The following is a 22,600-nucleotide window of genomic DNA, read 5'->3' on the forward strand; positions in this document are numbered from 1 at the left end:
ATGAACAAAAGCAAACCAATAACCCTCCTTTCACAGACACATTTAAAAGGCTGTAGAATGTTCATCAACCAAAGGCCTTGTTGAAGACAAACGTTTTTGCCTGGTGCCTAACGATATGTAATGAAGGTGCCAGGCGAGCATCCTTGGGAAGGGTATTTGACAAGTGGGGAGCCGCTGCAGAAAAGGCCCATTCTCATGTTGCCAACCCCTTGTGGTGGAGTCACATGAATAAGGGCCTCAGATTATGATTGCAGGGTTTGGGCCGGCTTACATTATGGTGCTGGAGGAGACTCTTGAGAGTCCCATGGACTGCAAGAAGATCAAACCTCTCCATTCTGAAGGAAATCAGCCCTGAGTGCTCCCTGGAAGGACAGATCCTGAAGCTGAGGCTCCAATACTTTGGCCACCTCATGAGAAGAGAAGACTCCCTGGAAAAGACCCTGATGTTGGGAAAGATGGAGGGCACAAGGAGAAGGGGACGACAGAGGACGAGATGGTTGGATAGTGTTCTTGAAGCTACCAACATGAGTTTGATCAAACTGTGGGAGGCAGTGGAAGACAGGAGTGCCTGGTGTGCTTTGGTCCATGGGGTCACGAAGAGTCGGACACAGCTAAACGACTAAACAATAACAACAACAACAACAACATAGGGAGAGGCGGTCCTTGAGGTATTGCAGTTCTGAGCCGTTTAAGGCTTTACAGGTAAAAACCAGAACATTGGGTTCGGAAACTAATTGGCAGCCAGTGCAGTTGGGCCAGGATTGTTGTAATATTCTCAAACTGTTTTGCCCTGGTGAGCAACCTGGCCACTGAATTCTGCACCAGCTGAAGTTACTGAGCCATTTTCAGAGGCAGCCCACATATAACATATTGCAGTAATCTAACCTAGAGGTTTCCAGAGCATAGATAACAGAAGAAGAGCTTTGCGAGAAGCAAAGCTACAGGGAACCAGGCAGAGGGCCTTCTCGGTAGTGGCGCCCGCCCTGTGGAACGCCCTCCCATTAGATGTCAAAGCGATAAATAACTACCTGACATTTAAAAGACATCTTAAGGCAGCCCTGTTCAGGGAAGTTTTTAATCTGTGATATTTTACTGTATTTTTGGAAGCCGCCCAGAGTGGCTGGGGAAACCCAGCCAGATGGGCGGGGTACAAATAATAAATTATTATTATTATTATTATTATTATTATTATTATTATTATTATTATTATTATTACAACTTAGGCTTTCCTGTGCAGGTAGGGGTATAGCTGGGTCGCCAGTTGGAGTTGACAGAATATGCACAAAATCCACATTTAAAGACCTATTCTTAGAAAGTATGCATTTCTAAAAGTAAGGTAAAGGTAAAGGTACCCCTGCCCGTACGGGCCAGTCGTGACCGACTCTGGGGTTGCGTGCTCATCTCACTTAAGAGGCCAGGAGCCAGCGCTGTCCAAAGACACTTCCGGGTCACATGGCCAGCGTGACGAAGCTGCTCTGGCGAGCCAGCACCAGCGCAGCGCACGGAAATGCCGTTTACCTTCCCGCTATAAAGCGGTACCTATTTATCTACTTGCACTTAGGGGTGCTTTCGAACTGCTAGGTGGGCAGGAACTGGGACCGAACGACGGGAGCTCACCCCGCCGCAGGGATTCGAACCGCCAACCATACGATCGGCAAGTCCTAGGCACTGAGGTTTTACCCACAGCGCCACCCGCGTCCCTATATTTCTAAAAGTATTTATTCTCAAATTATGCCTTAATATTTTTTAAAAATCTTTTTGTGTGTGGAGATCTGCACTGGAGGTGTGAAAGGTAGTGATCACCTGAGGCTGCAAGCCCAAACATGGCTTCTCAGAAGTAAGAGAAGCCCCTACTGATTTCAGTGGGGCTTACTCCTACGTAGATGGGATTACAATTACAGCCATAGTTTTGATTTGGGTTGGTTTTTTTCCTGCACAATTCCTCCCGAAACCGCATAAAACCCCATTGCTCCATGGCTCCATGGGAAGGGGTTTGTTCTATGTTCATTCAAGGTGCACAATATCAAGTAGAGAACTGCTCAGGCTGTGATAAGCGGGATAAACAATTTCAGAAACGTTAAAGGGGGAAAAGTTGGGGGAATGAAAGCAGAGCACAATCCTCGGACCATCCAGTAAGATGCTTTTAAGTGTATATTTAAAGCAAACTTTCTAAATGGAGATTCTGATCCCAGTAGCTACTTGTCTTGGGTTTGAAATTGCTTTTTTTTTATCCATGTAATAGCTTTATCTGTTTTTATAGATGTAGTGGTCTTGAATTGTTCTTACATACCCACTTGCTTTATCTAAGTGTTTTGTGAAAATGTGCTTTGAGATGTGTCACAAGAAGAGACTTATTAATCAAATAGATAGATAGATAGATAGATAGATAGATAGATAGATGATAGATAGATAGATAGATAGATAGATGGATGGATAGATAGACAGATAGATAGATAGATAGCCTGGTGGGTTTGTAAGGACATTCCATTAAAAATCCACCTGGAAGCAGGGCAGAATGGGTTGAGTCCTGTTCTCTCTGAGAACTGGGATGGACCAGATTTCAATGCGTCCCTCCTTCCCTAGAACTGATTTGCAAATTCATGCGGAAAGCTCAGATCAGGTTAGTTCATATCGGTATCCGCAAAGACTATATTTGCCAAGCATCCTTCACCGGAACCTCTGCTAGGGGAATCCCCACTTGCCAGCCCAGCTCTTGACACAAATGTGCCATTAAACAGACGTGTCAACCAGGGCTTGTCTGCGTGTATCACGGCAGCAGCTTTAAGTGAGATTACAAGACACTTGCTTGCTGAATTGCTTTTTGCTCGAGTGCAAACCGCGAGCGAATGCATATGTATGTGGGGCAGTGCAGGCGACACGCCGATAGGCTTACAGTGCAAAGAAATTACTTAACTCCTGGAGATTTCAAAGAAGAGCTATCAAATATAATTAAAACTTTGTCTGGGAAGGGAGGGGAGGATGGGGAGGCAGATGTGAAAGGATGAGATATCTGCTTTGCTCTCTGCTTTATCTCAGAAAGGAGGTGTTTTTTTCTGAGCTGGAGATAGAGCAAAGAAGGAATCCATCGCCATTTCAGTTTGAAGATAATAACTTTAATTTTAGCTGAGAATTACTTTTCCCCCCACCCCAAGGGCAATCTGCCCTTTGCCCTTTGACATTATTGAATAGCTGCATCTAACACAAGTGGGGATTGCTAAGCAGGGAAGCAGCAAAGCTGTAAATACACAGGTGGGGAATGGACGTATCATACATATTTCATGATTTTAAAAATACACAGTACAAAATGTACATTTAAAGACTAAACATGAGGCTCGGTTTCATCTTTGTCTTTTTTTAAAAAAAAATGCAATAAATGCACTCTTGTTGTGGTAGCCAACCAGATACCTCTGGGAAACCCACAAGTAGAACTTAAGCCCAAAGGTACTTCCCCCAATTTCAATTCCCTAAAACTGACATTCAGAGACACACTGCCTCCAACAATAGAAGTGGAATGTAGCTATCAGAGTTAGTAGCCTCAACCTCCATGCATATGTCTGATCCTCTCCTAAAATTATCCAAGCTCGTCTTACAGGAGTGAACTCCATTGTTTAACTCTGTGCTGTTCAGGACTGAAGGGCAAACTGGGTGGCAGGATGACGGACCAAACTAGAAGTCAGGACCAAAGATTGAGCAAGGCTGCAGAAGCACACAAGGGTTCATGTCAGGAATGAGACAGCTCTCAGTGAAGATTTGCAGTCGGCTGCAAATCGCAGCCAGGAACAGAGAAGCTCAGAGGTTAATCAGGCTGAGCAAAGGATACAGCAGTTAGAGGCAACTCCTCTGGGCAGTGGAATGCAGGTTGCCAAGGGAACATTGGAGAGTGGGCTGGAAGACAGCCAAAACTCTCCAGACATGCAAAAAGACGCGAGCTTACACAGTGACAGCTTGTCAGGACAGGAAGAGGTTGGAGCTGAGCAAATCAGCCCCTGGTGTCATTGAATGGGAAGGCTGTTAGACAGGAAGCAGAGCAAGAGACGTAAAGTACATAAGTTCAGTATCTTCTGTCAAAACCGGAAGCAGTCTTCAGAGGGGTCATCACAATTGATAATACTGGCGGCTTGTTAGGACCGTCTGGAGATTTCTGTTTGTTGTTGCAATAAATCTTCTTTTTTAACTATGCTTGCTGTGTTATCAAGCTGGGAACCTGGACTCATGACATCAAGCTAGGCTCAGGAGCACCCGTGAGCTCATTTTGTACTCCTTGCTATCCAGATGTGGCCCAAATGCCCACCCCCTGTGAGGTGGAGTCAGTACAAGCCCAAAAGGTGCTACCTGCAGTTCAGTAGTTTGCCACATGGGAACGGCTGCACATGGATCCATTAGAGCAGGTAGCAGGATGGCTGATTTTTGTCTCTATGAACCGCAGACCTCCATAGCACATCACAGGCTACTTTTGAAGCTCAAGCTACATGGGGCTCAGTTGCAACAATCTTCGCTATGCACCTAATTGTACTGCCACCACAGGCCTGATTTGCCTCGTTGGGGCAATGGACATACCCTACAACATTTCTCCAATGAAAATAGGGACATCCTAAGGGAAAGCAGGACATTCTGGGATCAAATCAGAAACTGAGGCTGTAAATCCAGGACTGTCCCTGGAAAATAGGGACATTTGGAGGGTCCGAATGGAGTCAGCGGACAACACTGGAACTCAGGGGGAAAGGAGACAGCTTAGTGGCAGACCAGAGGATCTGCTTTGCAGGCAGGTGGTCTCAGGGCCAAATCTTGACATCACCAGCTAGGGCTAGGAATGCCCCCTAGCTGAAACCCTGGAAAAACCCAGTCAGTTTACTGAGCTATATGGGCCAGTGGTCTAACTCTGTCTAAGGCAACTCCCAATGTTTCTAACACATGCACATGGAATCTACACTCTGCTTGTGGGCTTCCCTGAATTACTGAAGACAGAATAAATCACAGAGAGACCAGAGGCATTTAAAAATGCTCAAAAATGCATTATTCATAATGACTGCAGACTATGTATGCTCGGTGTGCAGAAGCTGGGATTTTGTGCTATGGAGAATTCACTACCTGGCTATTTTTCTGTGATGAGGTGGACTTCCTTTAGAATAAATACAAGAGGCCACTGTTGAAAATGACGTATTTGTCTAGATAGACCATTGGTCTGATCTTGTCAGGCTGTTCTTAATTAAAAGATGAAGGCCTGGAGACTTAATGAAGTCCAAAGGCTATCAACTTGTCTATGGAATTAATTAAAATCCATAGACTGGAATGATTTTTCCCCTGTACTTTGCAACTGGCACCACCACAGGAAGGCACAGAAGGTTAAAAAGGAAACCCTTGCAATTTCTGATGTGGGCTGCGCAAACATTTATCCACTGGTTTTCCTGTTCAGAGGTTTGGGCCACAGCTACTGACTCTTAATCCAAGAGGTGATCTTGTTAGACTAATCAACTGTCAATATTTTTAAAATGTAGGACATTGGAGAAAACGGGCTCCCAAATAAGAATGGACAATCAGCATTCTTAAGGTTTTGGATAGGATTCTGGTATTCTGTACCGTTTAGACTAAAATTGTCAACCGAAAGCTTTACTTTTCTGGTTGTGGCGTTGCAATGGGGTGTGTGTGTGTGTAGCGGGTTCCATGTTTGCAGGGGTGCCAAGAGGTCATCCTGCGGGGGCTCTTGGCAGCACGAGCAGCCATTGCACTGCCTTAGCCGCTTTTGGAGGATCCTCCATTTGCGGCTGCAGCCACAAGCATAGGATCCCGGCGCCAGCAGCAAACCACTAAGTACAGCGCATGTGCAGCTTCACACACCTGCGCCGTACATAGTGACGCCACACATGTGCTGTATAGTGGTTTGCAGCCAGCGCCACTCCAACACCGTATGGACGGTGCTGGGATCCTCTGCCCGCGGCTGCAGCCGGAGCGGCGCCGGCGGCAAACCACTATACAGCACATGTGCGGCGTCGCTACGTATGGTGCATGCGTCGTACGTAGCAGCGCTGCACATGCACCCTATGTAGTGACGCCCGCCCCGGGTGTCATGACGCCTTCCTTCGCCCCTGACTCAAGGTGAACTTGGTCTAGTCATAATTGGTTGGGCTTAAGGGGGTGTCTCTAGTACTCTTCCCATCACCGCACTACTGTGATGAGAGAATACATTATGGAATCTCTCTCAGCCTGGAAAACTGCACTTGAAGGCATCCTCAGGGGACCCCAGGGATTATCTAGTCCAATGCCCTGCAATGCAGGAATCTCAACTGAAGCATCCATGACAGATGGCTATCCAATCCCTGCTTTACAACCTCCAAGGAAGGAGAGTTCACAACCTCCTGAAAGAGTCCATTCCACTGTCAAACAGCTCTTACTGTTAGAAGGTTCTTCCTGTATTTAGAGTAGACCCACCAAATTAAATTACTGAATAAGATGAAGCTATATGAATTTCAATAGCTCTACTCTGAGTAAAAGTCGGTTTAATTCCACCCTAAATTTGTATCTATACATATAAACAAGTAGGTGTAAATGTTATGTAAATCTATATCTTTTTTTTAGTTCTCTTTCCCCCCAGCGATGCTTGAGAACCTGGTAATGTGTGTTGTATCTTTGGTTCCAAAGATCTCCCTTCAACATTCGTTGAAGATTGAAGTATTGAAGATTTTGCCAACAGTTCTATTCCAAGTAACTTCCATTACACATCAACCAAATTAATTCGAAAATTACTCTATTCCCCCTTGGTACACACAAAAAATAAGGTTGGTGTTAATTAGGGAAATGGATGATGAACACGGACAATTAAAAAAATACACACAATGATATAATAATTGTGATCACGAAGCAGTGCAATTAGGTTAAAAGGAAAGCATTTGTTGAAAACTAGGGATGGAATTAAACAGAACTCTGATTAATATCTACACTAATTCTGATTTTAATTGATTTGGAAATTGAACACCGAAAGGCAACAGTAGGAAGACACGGATCTCTGCATGTGCTCAAAGAGGGTTTATGTGAATCTGCTAATCTAGGTATCTTCATTGGATTTTATGCCTGTAGGAGACCCTCCAAGTGTCCTTACTTTCCAGGAACAGTTCCAGGTTTACAGAAGCTGTCCTGGTTTCTAATTTGATCCCAGAACATCCCTATTTTCATCAGAGAAATGTTGAAGGGTATGGAGTTCTGCGACCCCCCAAGCCAAGGAGATAAATAACAATACAACCTTTAGAAGACATCTGAAGGCAGCCTGAGCTCTGTGAGTGCAGTTTTGACGTGCAGAGTGTTTGAGGACTGGGACATAGCAGGGAAACCAAAATACTTGTTTATAAAGCTATTGTATTACCAACTTTACTGTACACTTGTGGTATATGAACCACTTATATAAGCCATCTCCAACTCCTCAAAAGATTCCATCAAGGCTGTCTCTGAAAAATTTTGCACGTTGCTTGGGAAGACAGGCGAACTAATGTCAGTGTACTGGAAGAAGCAAAGATCACCAGTGTTGAAGCAATGATTCTTCAACATCAACTTTGTTGGACTGGTCATGTTGTGCGGATGCCTGATCATCATCTTCCAAAGCAACTACTCTATTCCGAACTTAAAAATGGAAAGCGTAATGCTGGTGGTCAACAAAAGAGGTTTGAAGACTCTCTCTGAAGGCAAATCTAAAAAAATGTAGTATAAACACCAACAACTGGGGAACACTGGCCTGCGAGCGCTCCAACTGGAGAACAGCTTTTTCCAAAGGTGTCATGGACTTTGAAGATGCTCGAACTCAGGGCAAAAGGGAGAAATGTGCTAAGAGGAAGGCACGCTTGGCAAACCCTCACTGTGATTAACTCTCACCTGGAAATCCATGTCCTCACTGTGGAAGGACGCGTGGATCCTGTATTGGCCTCTACAGTCACCTACGGACACACTGTTAAGACTGTGTTCATGGAAAACAATCTTCCTTGGCTACGAGTGATCACCAAAGAAGAAGAAAGAAGTTGAACCCCCTGCAATCCAGGAATCTCAGCTAAAGCATTAATGAGAGATCGCCTTCCTCTGCTTAAAAACCTCTAAGAAGGAGAGTCCACCACCTTCTGAAGGACTCTGTTCCACTGTCAACAGCTCTTACTGCCAGAAAGTTCTTCCTGATGTTTAGTTGGACTCTCCTTCCTTGTACCTTGAAGCCATTGGTTCGGGCCCTACCCTCTGGAGCAGGAGAAAACAAGCTTGCTCCATCTTCCATGCGAAAGCCATTTAGATAGTTGAAGATGGCTATCATATCTTCTCTCAGTCTCCTCTTTTCCAGGCTAAACATACCCAGTCTTATGATTAAATGATTTTAATGTATTGCTAGACGGCTAAACTCAAGATCTATGATTAAAGGAAGTTCTTTTTGGAATTATAAACTCAACGTTTTCACCCCTAGCCATGAATATATCATAACGAGATAGAGGCACCCATTTCTAAGCAACCTTGAAAGCCATTGTCTTAATTCAGTATATTTATTAATGAACACTTTTTATAAAGTAGTCCCAGGTCGCCGAAAGTCGTCATTATGACAGATAAAGTTATTTCTTTTGGACTGCGAGTTTCTAATGCTGGAATCCTAATGACTCCATCAAAGGCATTATTCTGAGACCATTTCCCCCAATTATCCCCCAGTTATAATGGTCTGCCACCAGTGAAACATTACTGACAGTTCCGAAGCAGCACAAAGCCCAAGTCTCAAATATTCCTTTTGCTTCATATTTCGCCAGGATCACTGGAGAAAATAATTGCTTTTGTTCAAGGAGGATAAAATAACTTTCCCTTAGATTCCCCTTTAACCCTGGGGAAATCTCTTCTTTCCTCCAGCTAAGGAGGTAATATAGTTTAGTCGTCCCTCCACCTCTGTCCACAAGCAATGCCAACAGAGTTCAATGTATGACAAAGCAAACACAGCTTGGCAGGATCAGTGCCTGCCATGGAACTCTTTAAGAAGATGAAGTCAGTGCAAGCAATCCTTACAATTTCATAGTTACTTGATTGTATCCATTTGGAAACCCATTTGGCTCAGAGGCTATGCTCTGCATCCACCCATTGCCAGCACAAGAGGCCAAAGGCTTCAGATATTTTCTGGGGATCACAGGAGGTCATGCAGTATATAGGATGCAGACAGGTCTTTGCATCCATGTGTGGGAAGCAATAGATTTTGAACAAGGGCTAAAGCTTATTGGTAGGGGTGCGGGTGGTGCTGTGGGTTAAACCACAGAGCCTAGGACTTGCCGATCAGAAGGTCGGCGGTTTGAATCCCCGCAAAGGGGTGAGCTCCCGTTGCTCGGTCTCTGCTCCTGCCCACCTAGCGGTTCGAAAGCACATCAAAGTGCAAGTAGATAAATAGGTACCGCTCTGGCGGGAAGGTAAACAGCATTTCTGTGCGCTGCTCTGGTTCGCCAGAAGCGGCTTAGTCATGCTGGCCAATGACCCACAAGCTGTATGCTGGCTCCCTCGGCCAATAAAGCGAGATGAGTGCCGCAACCCCAGAGTGGGCCACGACTGGACCTAATGGTCAGGGGTCCCTTTACCTTTACCTTTACCTATAGCTTAGTGGTAGAGTCAATTCCTGCATTCAAAAGATCCTGGGCTGGCTGCAAGTTCATTTCTAGACCCAATTCAATGTGCTCACTTTAATGCTTAAATCCCTGAATGACTCAGGCCCCAAATATCTGAAAGACCACCTCCTTCCTTATGGAGCACTGCCACCAAAATTCATCAGGATTTTAGTGCAAATGCTCCTAATATTGTATGCAATATTGCCTATATATACTCATTTCTGCAAAATTTTCCCCAATACAATGCATGTCTATATGCTATTTTCAGTAATATATGCAGTTGTATGTGCAATTTTCTCTAATATATGTGTTTTCTACACATTTGGCTAGAGAACTGCACTGCAAAAATTGGAGAAGAGCACATTTCAAAAGGCAGCTATGCTTCACTTTGCAAAATGTTAATTCAGTAGGTTTACCTTGAAATGCAAACAGAATTGAATTAATCCCCCATCCCTATATAATGAGGATCTCTCTTGCAGCCTCTGTGTAAGAAGCAAACCTGGCCCAGGTGGCTCTGATTTTCAGAAAGCAGCTGACTATTTTCTTCAGACTCTTGTATTTCTTCAGGGAAAACACAATAACCTGAACTCTGGTGTACTGAGATTGTTGTAGCAGATGAATGTTGGGAATGGGAAGACGGAGAAGGCTGGACAGAATTTTGGGTGCCAGATGGGCAGGTGGCAGATTGCTGCACAGGACAGGATGTTGGCAAGACATTTTGGCTTGCAAGAAATAGTAACAGGTTTGCAGTATCAAGAAGGAAGAGGCACAAAACTATTGGTAAGGTTTTGGTGAGTCAGTGGTTGATAAACTTGCGATTATTAGAGCAGAATTGAAGGATGAAGATAGAAATATAGTACAAGATAGGAAGGGATAAATGCTTTTGAAAAATGCAAGCACACAGATGCAAGTTGCAGGGGGGCCATAGCTGATTTGTAGAACATCTACCTTGTACACAGGAAGGTCCCAGGTTCAAATCCTGGCATTTCCAGGTAGTGTAGGAATGGCTCCTATCTGAAACCAGTACTGCTGCTGCCAGTCACTGTGGACCAGGCATGGCCAAACTTGGCCCTCCAGCTGTTTTGGGACTACAATTCCCATCATCCCTGAGCACTGGTCCTGTTAGCTAGGGATGATGGGAGTTGTAGTCCCAAAACAGCTGGAGGACCAAGTTTGGCCATGCCTGCTGTAGACAATCTTTAGTAACGTGGACCAGCTTTCTGACTCAGTGTAGAGCAGTTCCCTATGTTTCTAAATGTAAGTGGAAAAACCGGGCACTCCATAAGCCTTCTGCATATTTTCTGATGTGATGAAAACTCTCATGCCAGACATATATTCACCTCTTTGGGTTGGCATGCCTTTAATATCTGAATATAGCAGCCATCAGGTTCTTGGCTCCAAAGTGATGTAATACATGAATAAATGATAAACGAAATTTAAAAAAACACCTGCAAAGTACTTCAGATACCAGACTTCTCATGCAGGCAACCAAGAGAAGCCTGATACTCACATATGGGCTTCCTATGGGAGGCCATGCAACCAGTGGCGTAGCGTGGGTTGTCAGCACCCGGGGCAAGTGATTTGCGCCCCCTAACCCGTGGATTTGCGCCCCCCTCACCCTAACCCCCAGATGTTGCGCCCGGTGCGGCCGGCCCCCCCTGCACCCCCCACGCTACGCCACTGCATGCAACGTTTAAAAAGGAGCAACAAGTGTCATGATTGCTACATGAAACATTTTAGTAGGTAATACTGATTGCCACAGATCTTCCTCTAAGACAGAGGTGGCAAAGGGGATCCAGCTAGAAGGCAGGATCCTTATCTCCCCCACCTCTCATGGGCCAAGTTTGATAGGTAAGGAGCTACAATCACCTGACATCACAATTATCCTTTTTTTTTTGTCCATTCGGACAATCAGCTGATCACTGTGGCTTGAAAAGTACAAATCTGCCTTGGCCCAAGCACATCTTTAGCTACCCCACACCTGGTGTCCTACGGGAGGTGGCTGTGGTTTGGTGAAAACAGTCTGACATATCAAATGGGGAGGCCTGGAAGATGTAATGAGGTTCATCGCTCCTGCCGTAAGATGTCATTCTGGTTATTTATCTTCTTCCTAATCAGCTAGATGCCTTGTTCCACGGGTCTGGATGTTTAATCACCAGCTCTGGTCAGGAGATCTGACCTATGAGGAAGGGAATGCTCTAGCACAGACCCATAGTAACGTTAAGAACTGGTCCTTGAGCTAGTTTTGCCCTCCTCCCTTTCATTTTTCCTCATGTACCAGAGACTCTCTTAGAACTGATTTTTGAAAGCTGCTCTGAGAACCTTTTTTGGGTGGGGTGGGGTAGATGGAAGGGTAGAAATAAACCAGGAGCTCACTCGTTTTCAGCCTTTCCGTCAAATAATTTCTAAACCACAACTGTTGCTTTGCCCTCATGCCCCCAGTTAGGAGCTGACGGATTGGTTTCGGTGCTGTCAAAACTGTGTATTCTATGCTTAATTCTGATTGAGCTGTGCTTTGAGATTGTCAGCTCCAACCAGAAGGTAAGAGAAGAAAAGATTTGAGGGTTGAAAGCCTCCAGATACTAGAAGCTGCATGCTTACGTGATAGGATGCTCTTTCTTCTCTGTCCATCGGACGGGTCACGTACATTCTCCCAGACACAGGGTCAATGTTGAAGACTTCCATAGGTGGCTGGTCAGCTCCCACGCCAGTGATGCTGTATCTTATGTGGATCTCGCTGTCCTTATCCGAACGTATCTGAATAAAACATGAAAGGGAACCATGAGAGAGCTTGGAATGCAAGGCAGGTGGGAAAGAAAGTTCGTGGTGCCATGCACACAAAGACACACAAAGCTTTCAAGAGCAGAGAAAAATAGCCTATTATTCTACACACATGTGGATTTTGGCAGGGGACAACTCAGCAACCTGTTCACAAAAGACCAAGGAGATGCTTGTTTTAGGAATCTTCCCAACATCTTCTGTGACACAATGCACGCTGTGTGCTTACGCATTTCAGCCATGTGCGGACCCTGTGTTATTTATCCAAGCCCCTGAGATCACAAACAATTTCTGTGAGATCCACAAGCCACTGGTTCATGGGTCCCATGGCTTGCATCAGTAATAGCGCCCAGTGGATTCCAGAAAGGCAAATGGGAATTTGGGAAACAAAAGATGCAGTCACTGCCAGACTGGTCTGTTTTAACAATGTGTGAAAATGCACATTCACAATCTTTTTATCTGATCAAAATATTTGCATGTTGCAAGCTGCCCTACAGCCATATTATCAGGGCAGCTTGCAACAAAGAAAGAAGCAAATTAAATCTGCATACAATAAATCAATAAAACCTGTGAAAGCAGCATATCACTAAACCATAATACAGATATATAGGTATATAAAGAAGAGGCAGATTATGAGACTTGGGAAAATAAAAATAACATCAAGGTAGATGATGGGTAAGTCTCTCTGGAACAGGTATTCCACTGCTGGAGTGTGACCACTGAAAAGGACCATTTTTTTAAAGGATCTGCTGCACATCACATGGAAGGTGCACCCGGAGAAGATGGAGCCATTCAGAAAATAACACAGTTTCCCCTCTCTTCTCCGTTGCACAAAATGGCTATCAGCCCTGATTTGTCAGAAACAGTATGCTTCTGAGTTCCAGTTGGTAGAAATTGGAGAGGGGAGAGTCCTGTTTGGCTCATGTTGTGCTTGTGGTTGGCCACTGTGAGAATGCAGGATGCTGAACAGGACAGGACAATTCTGAGCACAATTCCAAGGGTTGGTATGGACTTACAAAGCCTTAAACGGCCTCGGCCCTGTATACCCAAAGGAGCATCTCCACCTCCATTATGCAGCCTGGACACTGAAGTCCAGTTCTGAGGGCCTTTTGGTGGTTCTCTCACTGTGAGACCTGAAGCTACAGGGAACTAGGCAGAGGGCCTTCTCAGTAGTGTTGCTCACCCTGTGAAATGCCCTCCCATCATACATCAAACAGAAAAAACAACTATTTGACATCTTGAAGGCAGCCCTGTTCAGGCAAGTTTTTAATGGTTGATGTTTTACTGTGTTCTTTATATTTTTTTGGAAGCTGCCCAGAGTGGCTGGGGCAACTCAGTCAGGTGGGCGGCATATCATCATCATCATCATCATCATCATCATCATCATCCAGGAGGGCTCCTCTTATATTCTTAAAATTGATTTTTACCAGCAGAGAAGTTAATACTAGATGAAGCACTGACACAAACTGATAGATGACTTTGACTCAGGGTAAGAAAGAGGAGAAGCATCACTCACCATAAAAAGAGGATATACTGTATGAAGATACAGTGGTACCTCGGGTTACAGACGCTTCAGGTTACAGACGCTTCAGGTTACAGACTCTGCTAACCCAGAAATAGCACCTCGGGTTAAGCTCTTTGCTTCAGGATGAGAACAGAAATCGCACGGCGGTGGCACGGAAGGCCCCATGAGCTAAAGTGGTGCTTCAGGTTAAGAACAGTTTCAGGTTAAGAATGGACCTCCAGAACAAATTAAGTTCTTAACCCGAGGTACCACTGTGTGGGTTTGCTTAAAATGTGCCTATGCTAATTTATCTGTATAGGTTCAGATTTAGAAATTACTTTTGTTCTTTAAATGCAATATGTTTTGCCATTGTCTGCTGTGTCCAGGCAGCATAAAGACCTTGTGTGCAGTGTGACAGTCCCTCAAACAGGGGACCCCCTTCAAACAGAGGTTTATCCTGTGTAAAGTCGGCCATATTGCCACCCTGTTTTGATTGTGCTTGCAGTTCGCCGAAAGTCACTTTCAAGGCCACCTCTGCCACCCCATCACACATATTTTCCCAAGGAAAATAAAAGCAAATAAACAACAAGCTCTGCAAAGACAGTTTCATTCACATTTCCAGCCACCAGATACAAGACAGTAAGTAGGCCGGTTGAGACGTAACTGTGGCAACCTTGACCTGTTATCGCTCTGCAATCTGAAGTTAATTTTCTGATCAGCAATGTAAAGGAGTTCTTGTAAGATCAGGACTATTTCTGAAAGGGGTAAGAGAGGTGCAAGGTACAAGGGAGAAACAAACCATCTTGACACACCCCTCAGCTTCAGAAAACAGTCTGATGAGTATCGTGGTGACAAGCAAATGCTCTCTTTGACATCCCCCTGCCCAGATTTATGAAAGAAAGAATGTGGAGGGGTGGAGAGAGAGAGAGAGATAATAGAAGCCCACTTTACAGCAAAAGAAGATTGAAACTTCACATCTCGATGGCAGCCGCTTTTCGGGGTGAGTCGGGATGTGCTGATGAAGATGCACATCCATGTGCAACAGGCACAAAGAAGATGGCTATGTTAATAAATACTGTATTTTTTGCTCTATAAGATGCACCAGAGCACAAGACGCATCTAGTTTTTGGAGGAGGAAAAGAAGAAAAAAAAAAATTCTGAATCCCAGAAGCCAGAACAGCAAGAGGGATCGCTGCGCAGCGAAAGCAGTGATCCCTCTTGCTGTTCTGGCTTCTGGGATAGCTACGCAGCCTGCATTCGCTCCATAAGACGCACACACATTCCCCCTTAATTTTTAGGAGGGAAAAAGTGAGTCTTGTAGAGCAAAAAAAAAATGAGCGCTTTGTACACTATGTAAACAGCTTAGAGGTTATGGATGATTAAGCGTTATAGAAATCCTGCTAAATAAATAAAAATAAATCATATCATTTGCCTTTTAACTAATTAATCAATTAGATGCTACCCAAACTTCAGTAGAAGAGTTTTTATGAGATGCTGAAGGATTTTTAAGATAACTTTCAGCTTAATAAACATGAGCTTCCATTCATTGTTCAAAGAAAGAGCATCTCTCATATTTTGTTTGTCATTTCCCACTGTAGTCTCACACCAGGAATAAAACAGTTCCAGTAATTAAGAACTGTGCTCTCAAATCATCACCCCATTGATTAAGGGCCCCCGTGATTCATTAACTAAAACTTAGCTGATTGATCTACTGATTAAACCACTTGAATCTCTTGCAACCTTTGTTATTTATTAATTACACCTGTACCACACTCTTTCTCAGAAGACCCCTAAGGGCCAAGCCGTATTTAAGAATAACTGGCATAGGGTAGGAGTTCAGACCAAGGTGGCGGCAGGGCTTTCATCCTTTACCCCACTGCAGTCCCAATTGGAAAGGCTTCTCCCTGTGCCAGTTATTTGCAATGGGAGGAAAGCATCCATTAGACAGACAAAAGAAATAACTTCTTCACACAGTGCATAATTAAACTAGGGAACTTGCCTTCACAAGAGGTGGTAGTGGCCACCAACTTAAAGGTAAAGGGACCCCTGACCATTAGGTCCAGTTGTGGTGAACTCTGAGGTTGCGACGCTCATCTCGCTTTATTGGCTGAGGGAGCCGGCGTACAGCTTCTGGGTCATGTGGCCAGCATGACTAAGCCGCTTCTGGCGAACCAGAGCAGTGCATGGAACCGCCATTTACCTTCCCGCCGGAGCGGTACCTATTTATCTACTTGCACTTTGACGTGCTTCAAACTGCTAGGTTGGCAGGAGCAGGGACCGAGCAATGGGAGCTCATCCCATTGCGGGGATTCGAACCACCGACCTTCTGATTGGCAAGTCCTAGGCTCTGTGGTTTAACCCACAGCGCCACCCTTATGGCCACCAACTTGGATGGCTATAAAAGAGGATTAGACCAATTCATAGAGGATAAGTCTATGGATGGCTACTAGCAACCCTTGCTATGTTCCACCTCCAGTGTTGTGGTGGGGGGGCATCCTTCCTGAGTGGCAGTTGCTTGGGAACCACAGGTGTGATGCGTGCTGTTGTGCTCATTTTCTGCTTATGGGCTTCCCGTACGCATCAGGTGAGAAGAGAACATTGGTCAAGATGCATCTTTGGCCTGATTCAGCAGGCTCTTCTTATGTTCCAGCAAAGAGGCTTTCAAGTTTATTATTGTTTGTGTTGTATTAGCAAAGACGAAGCCAGAGAATGAGGCCAACCTAGTATTCTCTGCTGATTCCAAGATCTAGAATGAATCAACACTTGAGGGAATAGCAATGGGAAGCTTTCATGATGAGCTCTTGAATGTACTTCTACAACACCACTGATGGGTCACAAACCCTTTGGAGGACAGAAGGATCTGGCTAGGCCAAGACTCTGATTGGTGCAAGGGGAGGACAGATGAAAGAGAGTCATAATGGAAGTTGAGGTCAATTTCTAAAAGCAGCCAAGGAATATAATGCAGGCAGTAGGAATAACAACACTGAGGAGTCAGAGAGATGCTTGCAGAAACAGTGATGTGATGTTGGGACTTAGACAAATCTGAATGACTCAGTAACAGGGTCTTTTCACTGTTTTGTTTGTGGTGGGCTAACCCACATGAAAGGCACTGAGATCCAGGAAGCATTGTGCTCACCCTCAATTGCCATCCTTGTCCTTGTTAACTGCTTTGCGTGCAGAATGTCCCAGCTCCAATATGCAGCCACATCATCATGCTGCAATCCTGCACAATCCTGAGATCTTTTTCATATGTAGTATTGCCAAGCAGGACACACACACACACACACACACACACACACACACACACACACACACACACCTACACCTGGTGCATTTCATTCCCCTCCCCTAACGGCAGACCTTCTTATTTGTCTCTGTTGAATTTCATTTTCGGAATATAAGAATAACCCTTCTGGATCAGGGCTGTGGTCTATCTAGCTCAGCAACCTGTTCTCATAGTGTCCAACCAGATGCCAATGGGAAGCCCACAACCAGGACCTGAGCACAACAGCAACACTCTCCCCTCTTGCAGTTTCCAGAAATTGATATTTTGTTTGCATCCATCCTGCTTTTTCTATTGCATTTTGAATTTTTTCCCTATCTGCTGAGGTGTTTGCTGTCACCGCCAGTTTATGTGAACCACAAATATGGTAAGATTTCCCTCTGCCCTTTCCTCTAGAAGTCATTGATGAAAACTGTTGCATCCTCTTCTACCTGTAGGTAGGCAGAAGTTCATAGTAGGGCAAACTATACCCTGTTATAAATTCTGCTTCTGGCATGTGTGGAAGGCAAAGGTTTTGGCTAATAGCAAGATTAAAATCAACTGCTGAACTTCAGAGTCCAGGGCTGGTTATTTTTTTAAAACAACAACAACAAGAAGGTCCATTACTGCTGTATTAACAGATTTAATTTCAGAGCTGTAAGATTATAGTCCTTTAGTTATCACTTAAAACTTAAAAGTTTGAAGCAAGGGAAGTGTAGCTCAAGGAGCTTCCAAGTATTTAAGGCTCTGAGATGTGATTATGTACGGTCAATGGGATAACACGCTTGAAATATATATATATTATGAACCTAGTCACCAAAATTAAAATTACTTCAAGATGAGGCTATACAAAAATGGTGAGACAATCCGATTAATTTATTCCAAATGGGGAGAGTGGCAGAGTGCAGTCCCCAGCCCTCCCTCTCTGCTCCTGCCAAAGGATGTTTAAGTGTAACAAAAGGAGTCAAAACAGCACAGGAGTTTGTAAAATCCAGAAGTGGCAGCAGAAAATCATTTCGGATATTTATTTTTGTACTTTAGGGCATCAGCTGGCGGTGTGGCTTGACACTGCTTCGGTATTAAACTCCGCATTACCACATGTCATCTTAGAAGAGCTGATAATGTGACTACTCCTTGGACAACTCATGAGGCTTTTCACAAACCTCTGTCAAACCAAATCTCTCTCTCTTGATCAATAACGGTGCACAGAGAAGGGGGCTATTTGCAGCATCTAAAAGGGCTGGATTAGCAGAATACTGTAAATACAGATGGCAGGGACTAATTCCAGCTCTTAAGCAGTGATCATGCAAATCACTTAGGCATGCGAACAGCTCCCTTGAGTTCAAAGGGATTACTCACATGAGCAGAGTAGCTTGCGCACCCTGCATATTAGCTGAAATCAAGACTTATTTTGTGCAATCAGGGCAGCCTGGCTTGGCACCATGCATGCAAACCCAGCGGCTTTGGCCATGATAAGTGCACGCCAGCTGATGTTGTCCTTAGCTTCCCTGTTGATAAGAATTCCAGTTCCTGAAACAGCAGTGGTAGCTGGTGCCATTATTGGGACTGGTAGGGCTGAAGGAAGGGAGACCAGCAATTGTGGAGGCAAAGGTAATGCATACAGCCTCCAACATCCCGGTGAGGAAAATTAGGAAACCACGTCAACGGAGGCCCCACTCCCTCTCACTCAGACCCCCCTATCTCTCTGCTCTCTGTTCCCCCTTCCTTCACTGTCTCCCTTGGGGATCACAACTCTCACCTCCTGCACCATCACGATGATGGGTCCTTACACACCTTCGCCCACTAACACTGCCCGCCACCTGCCAAAATCAGAAGGAGGAAGGGGGATGGTGGAACGTTACCACAAAGTGAGAGCACAACAGCAAAATAGTCTGTATTTGGCCCCACCCTCTGATGGGAGCCAACTGATTCATGCCAGAGTGCGAGACACAAAAACAGTGCATTTTTTGGGGGGGTCCCACACTCTGGCACAGCCAGAGTGAAGGAGCCGAAATGGGACACCCTGGCATGTGTGTGTGTGGAATCAGAAGCTGGGGTGGCTTCCGTAATTGTGGGATGTCCTGCTCACCGCATGACTGGGTGTTAGGGAAGAAGGGAGGCAGGCAGTGGTGGAGAGCAGGCGGGGGCAGGGCTGGCATGCATTCTAGGGGCGGGGCGAGCGGGGATGTGGCACCCAGTGCAGTGGGGGGGGGACAGCCACGATGGCACCCTGCTGGGATCATGCTGCCGGGGGCAATACGCTCCCCCTGCACTCCTCTTCCTCCGCCAGTGGAGGCAGGTGGGTGCTGGCTGAGAGTAGACTGAGGTTGATGGGGCAGTGTTCCTGTCAATAGCTCATCCTACACTCAAGTAGGACCCTGGTGGAGACACATGTCCGACTGGTATGTTCTCTCCCTCCTGGTCGATCATTCGGGAGCTTCATTAGCTTTCTTCAGCCCGAACATCAAAGCAACCGATGCCAACAGACATCGGCACACTTTGGGATCTGCAGAGTCTGCGCAGTTTGTGTGACAGACCTCAGCAACTCAGCATTTTGGCTAATCTACTTTATTTACATATAAACACACACGAAGCACTGCAACATGGCTCCCTCCCTCTCTAGCATCAGACAGCAAAGAGAAAAAGGACAATAGTCCCATTTCACAGAACACAGTAACACAAACATCCTGTCTCCGTCACTTCCCACTCTGTGGAGTCAAAACATATACCGTCATGTAATAGGCACAATCATGGAGCAGGAATTCTAACAGTTCCATTCATGCTAATGGACCAACCTCCACTGTGCAACAGAGAGCTGATGTACATGACCATTGGAGGCACAAAGGCAGACGGAAAATCCAGCTCAAAGTACTGCATGCACTGACTTCCCATCTGTGGCATCTCAGGGTGTCAATAAGCACTGGAAATGCACTATTGGGATGCTAAAGTGATAGTTTACCTATGAATAAACTATCTAGGGGCATGGGTGGCGCTGTGGTCTAAACCACTGAGCCTCTTGGGCTTGCCAATCAGAAGGCTGGTGGTTCAAATCCCTGTGATGGTGTGAGCTCCCACTGCTCTGTCCCAGCTCCTGCCAACCTAGCAGTTCGAAAGCATGCCAGTGCAAGTAGATAGATAGGTACCACTGTGACAGGAAGGTAAACAGCATTTCTATGCACTCTGGCTCCCGTCACAGTGTTCTGTTGTGCCAGAAGCGGTTTAGTTATGCTGGCCACATGACCCAGAAAGCTGTCTGTGGACAAACACCATCTCCCTCGGCCTGAAAGTGAGATGAGCAACTCCATATCGCCTTTGACTGGACTCAACCACCCAGGGGTCCTTTACCTTCTTTAGTTTACCTATGAATGGGAAGAGAGCAGCTATGTCCAAGCAGATAGGAAAATCTGAACCACACTGATATGGTGAGAGCACTTCTCTGGACCATGGACGTTGCCTCCCTATCAGTGGAGAAGCTTCTCTTTCTCCAGCTGTACAATGCAAAATCACCCTGCACACTTCTCCATTCCACTGTTGATTAACAGCCAACGATCTGAATTATACCAGCTCATCTTATTTGTGATGTGATATTGCACACAGACACCCTGCCCCCCCAAAATAGGTTGGCACTTCGGGAAATAAAAAGAAGCATTTTTGCACCTTAAGGAAATCAACAAGAATGGAAGTGACTTGAAGAAAGCTTCTTTGCCTCTTTCAAGTATCCGTGAGTTTTTGAGTAAGTGACATGAAACACTGGTACTGTAAATGGAAGGCAAATAAGCTTTAAATTGCAGGAGATGAAAGGCAATATATGGAATGGAAGCCCAGGGCCAGACCAGTTAGGGCACAAGACGTTTTCAGGATTTGTTTCATTGGTCAGCACTTAAAGGAAGCACTAAAGGAAATAAAAATGTCCTTTTATATATTAATCCACAACTGCCACTCTCCCCTCTTCACTCCCGCCTGAGTCTGTAGATTTAGTACTTAGTTGCTAAAAATACACTGGCAGAATTTTATTATCGGGATTTGTTGTTTTATCTGAGACATAAAGGCGTTCACCCACATTTGTACAAAATCTCTTATTTCACTGTCAGGTACAGCCTCATGAGAGTTTTAATTAAGGGTGCCACTGAATGTCAGCATGGGGGAAGAGTGGAAACAAACTCCCCCATTTCAGAAAAGGCAATCCAGCTATGTGCTGAAGAAAATTCCTTACTGAAACTTGCCTTTGCTCATTATGACCTTGCTGGGGGAGTCATCTGCAGCACCATGCTCATCAAATATGCAGATAACACCAAATTGGGATGGGTAGGTCTTGCCGCAGAAGACAGAATCAGGTTACAAGATGAACTTAAAAGACTGGAGAACTGGACCCAAACTAACAAAATGAATTTCAGTAGGGACAAATGTCAGGTTCTATACTTAGGCAGAAATAAAGAGCTCCGCAAATATAGGATGGGGGACACCTGCTTTGCCTGTAATACATGTGAAAAGGATCTAGGGGTCTTAGTAGACCATGAGCTTAACATGAGTCAACAGTGTGATGCAGCAGCAAAAAAAGCTAATGCTATTCTAGGCTGCTTCAACAGACGTCTAGTGTCCAGCTCCAAGGAAGTCATAGCACCGCTCTATTCTGCCTTGGTCAGACCACACCTGGAGTCCTGTGTCCAGTTCTGGGCATTACAGTTTAAAAAGGATATTGACAAGTTGGAAGGCGTGCAGAGGAGGGTGACCAAGATGATGAAGGGTCTGGAAACCAAGACTTATGAGCAATGGTTGTGGGAGTTGGGAATGTTTAGCTGGAAAAGAGGAGACTGAGAGGAGATACGATAGCTTTTCTTTCAATATCTTTAGGGCTGTTATATGGAAGATGGAGCAAGCTGGGTTTCTCCTGCTCTGAAGCCACAAACCAATGGCTTCAAGTTACAAGAAAGGGAATTCCAAATAAATATCAGGAGCACTTTTCCGACAGTAAGAGCTGTTTGACAGTGGAATAGACTCCCTACAAAGGTAGTGGCGTCTCCTTCTTTGCAGGTTTAAGCAGAGGTTGGATGGCCATCTGCCAAAGATGCTTTAGTTGAGATTTCTGCATTGCAGGGAGTTGGATTAGAGGACTCTTTGGGTCCATTCCAACTCTACAGTTCTATTATTCTGTGTTCCAGGATTTCCACCGCTGGTTGTCAGTGCTAATCCAGGGGAATCCCTCTGAGCCATCCTAATGTAACTGCAGAGGGGAATCTGTTTATTTTGTCAAGGCGATTAATCTTTGATTCTTTGGGTGTGTAATATTAGTGGCAGAGTGGCACTATTTATTTCGTTCTTCAATTTATTTACTGCATTTATCCATTGCTTTCCCTGAAAAAGTCTCTAACACCTCCAGATATATAAAATAAATAATTGTGCTTGTCCCTCCTTTATAGAATGATAATACAATAGAACAAGAATATCTGAAGGGTTTCACCCAAC

The 22,600-nt window shown here is 45.0% G+C and overlaps 1 protein-coding gene across 8 annotated transcripts in view; it reads right to left on the reverse strand.

The window, feature by feature from the left end:
- Positions 1-22,600, reverse strand: part of CDH4 (cadherin 4) — an 828,450-nt gene that overhangs the window by 169,298 nt on the left and 636,552 nt on the right. For all 8 annotated transcript variants that reach the window (XM_081196108.1, XM_081196107.1, XM_081196113.1 and 5 more), the window contains one exon: positions 12,195-12,350. In XM_081196108.1, coding sequence (XP_081052234.1) covers positions 12,195-12,350 — 156 coding nt within the window. The remainder of the gene's footprint in view (positions 1-12,194; positions 12,351-22,600) is intronic.

Source organism: Podarcis bocagei, assembly GCF_964188305.1.
Source record: "Podarcis bocagei genome assembly, chromosome: 5".
Taxonomy (NCBI): Eukaryota; Metazoa; Chordata; class Lepidosauria; order Squamata; family Lacertidae; genus Podarcis; species Podarcis bocagei.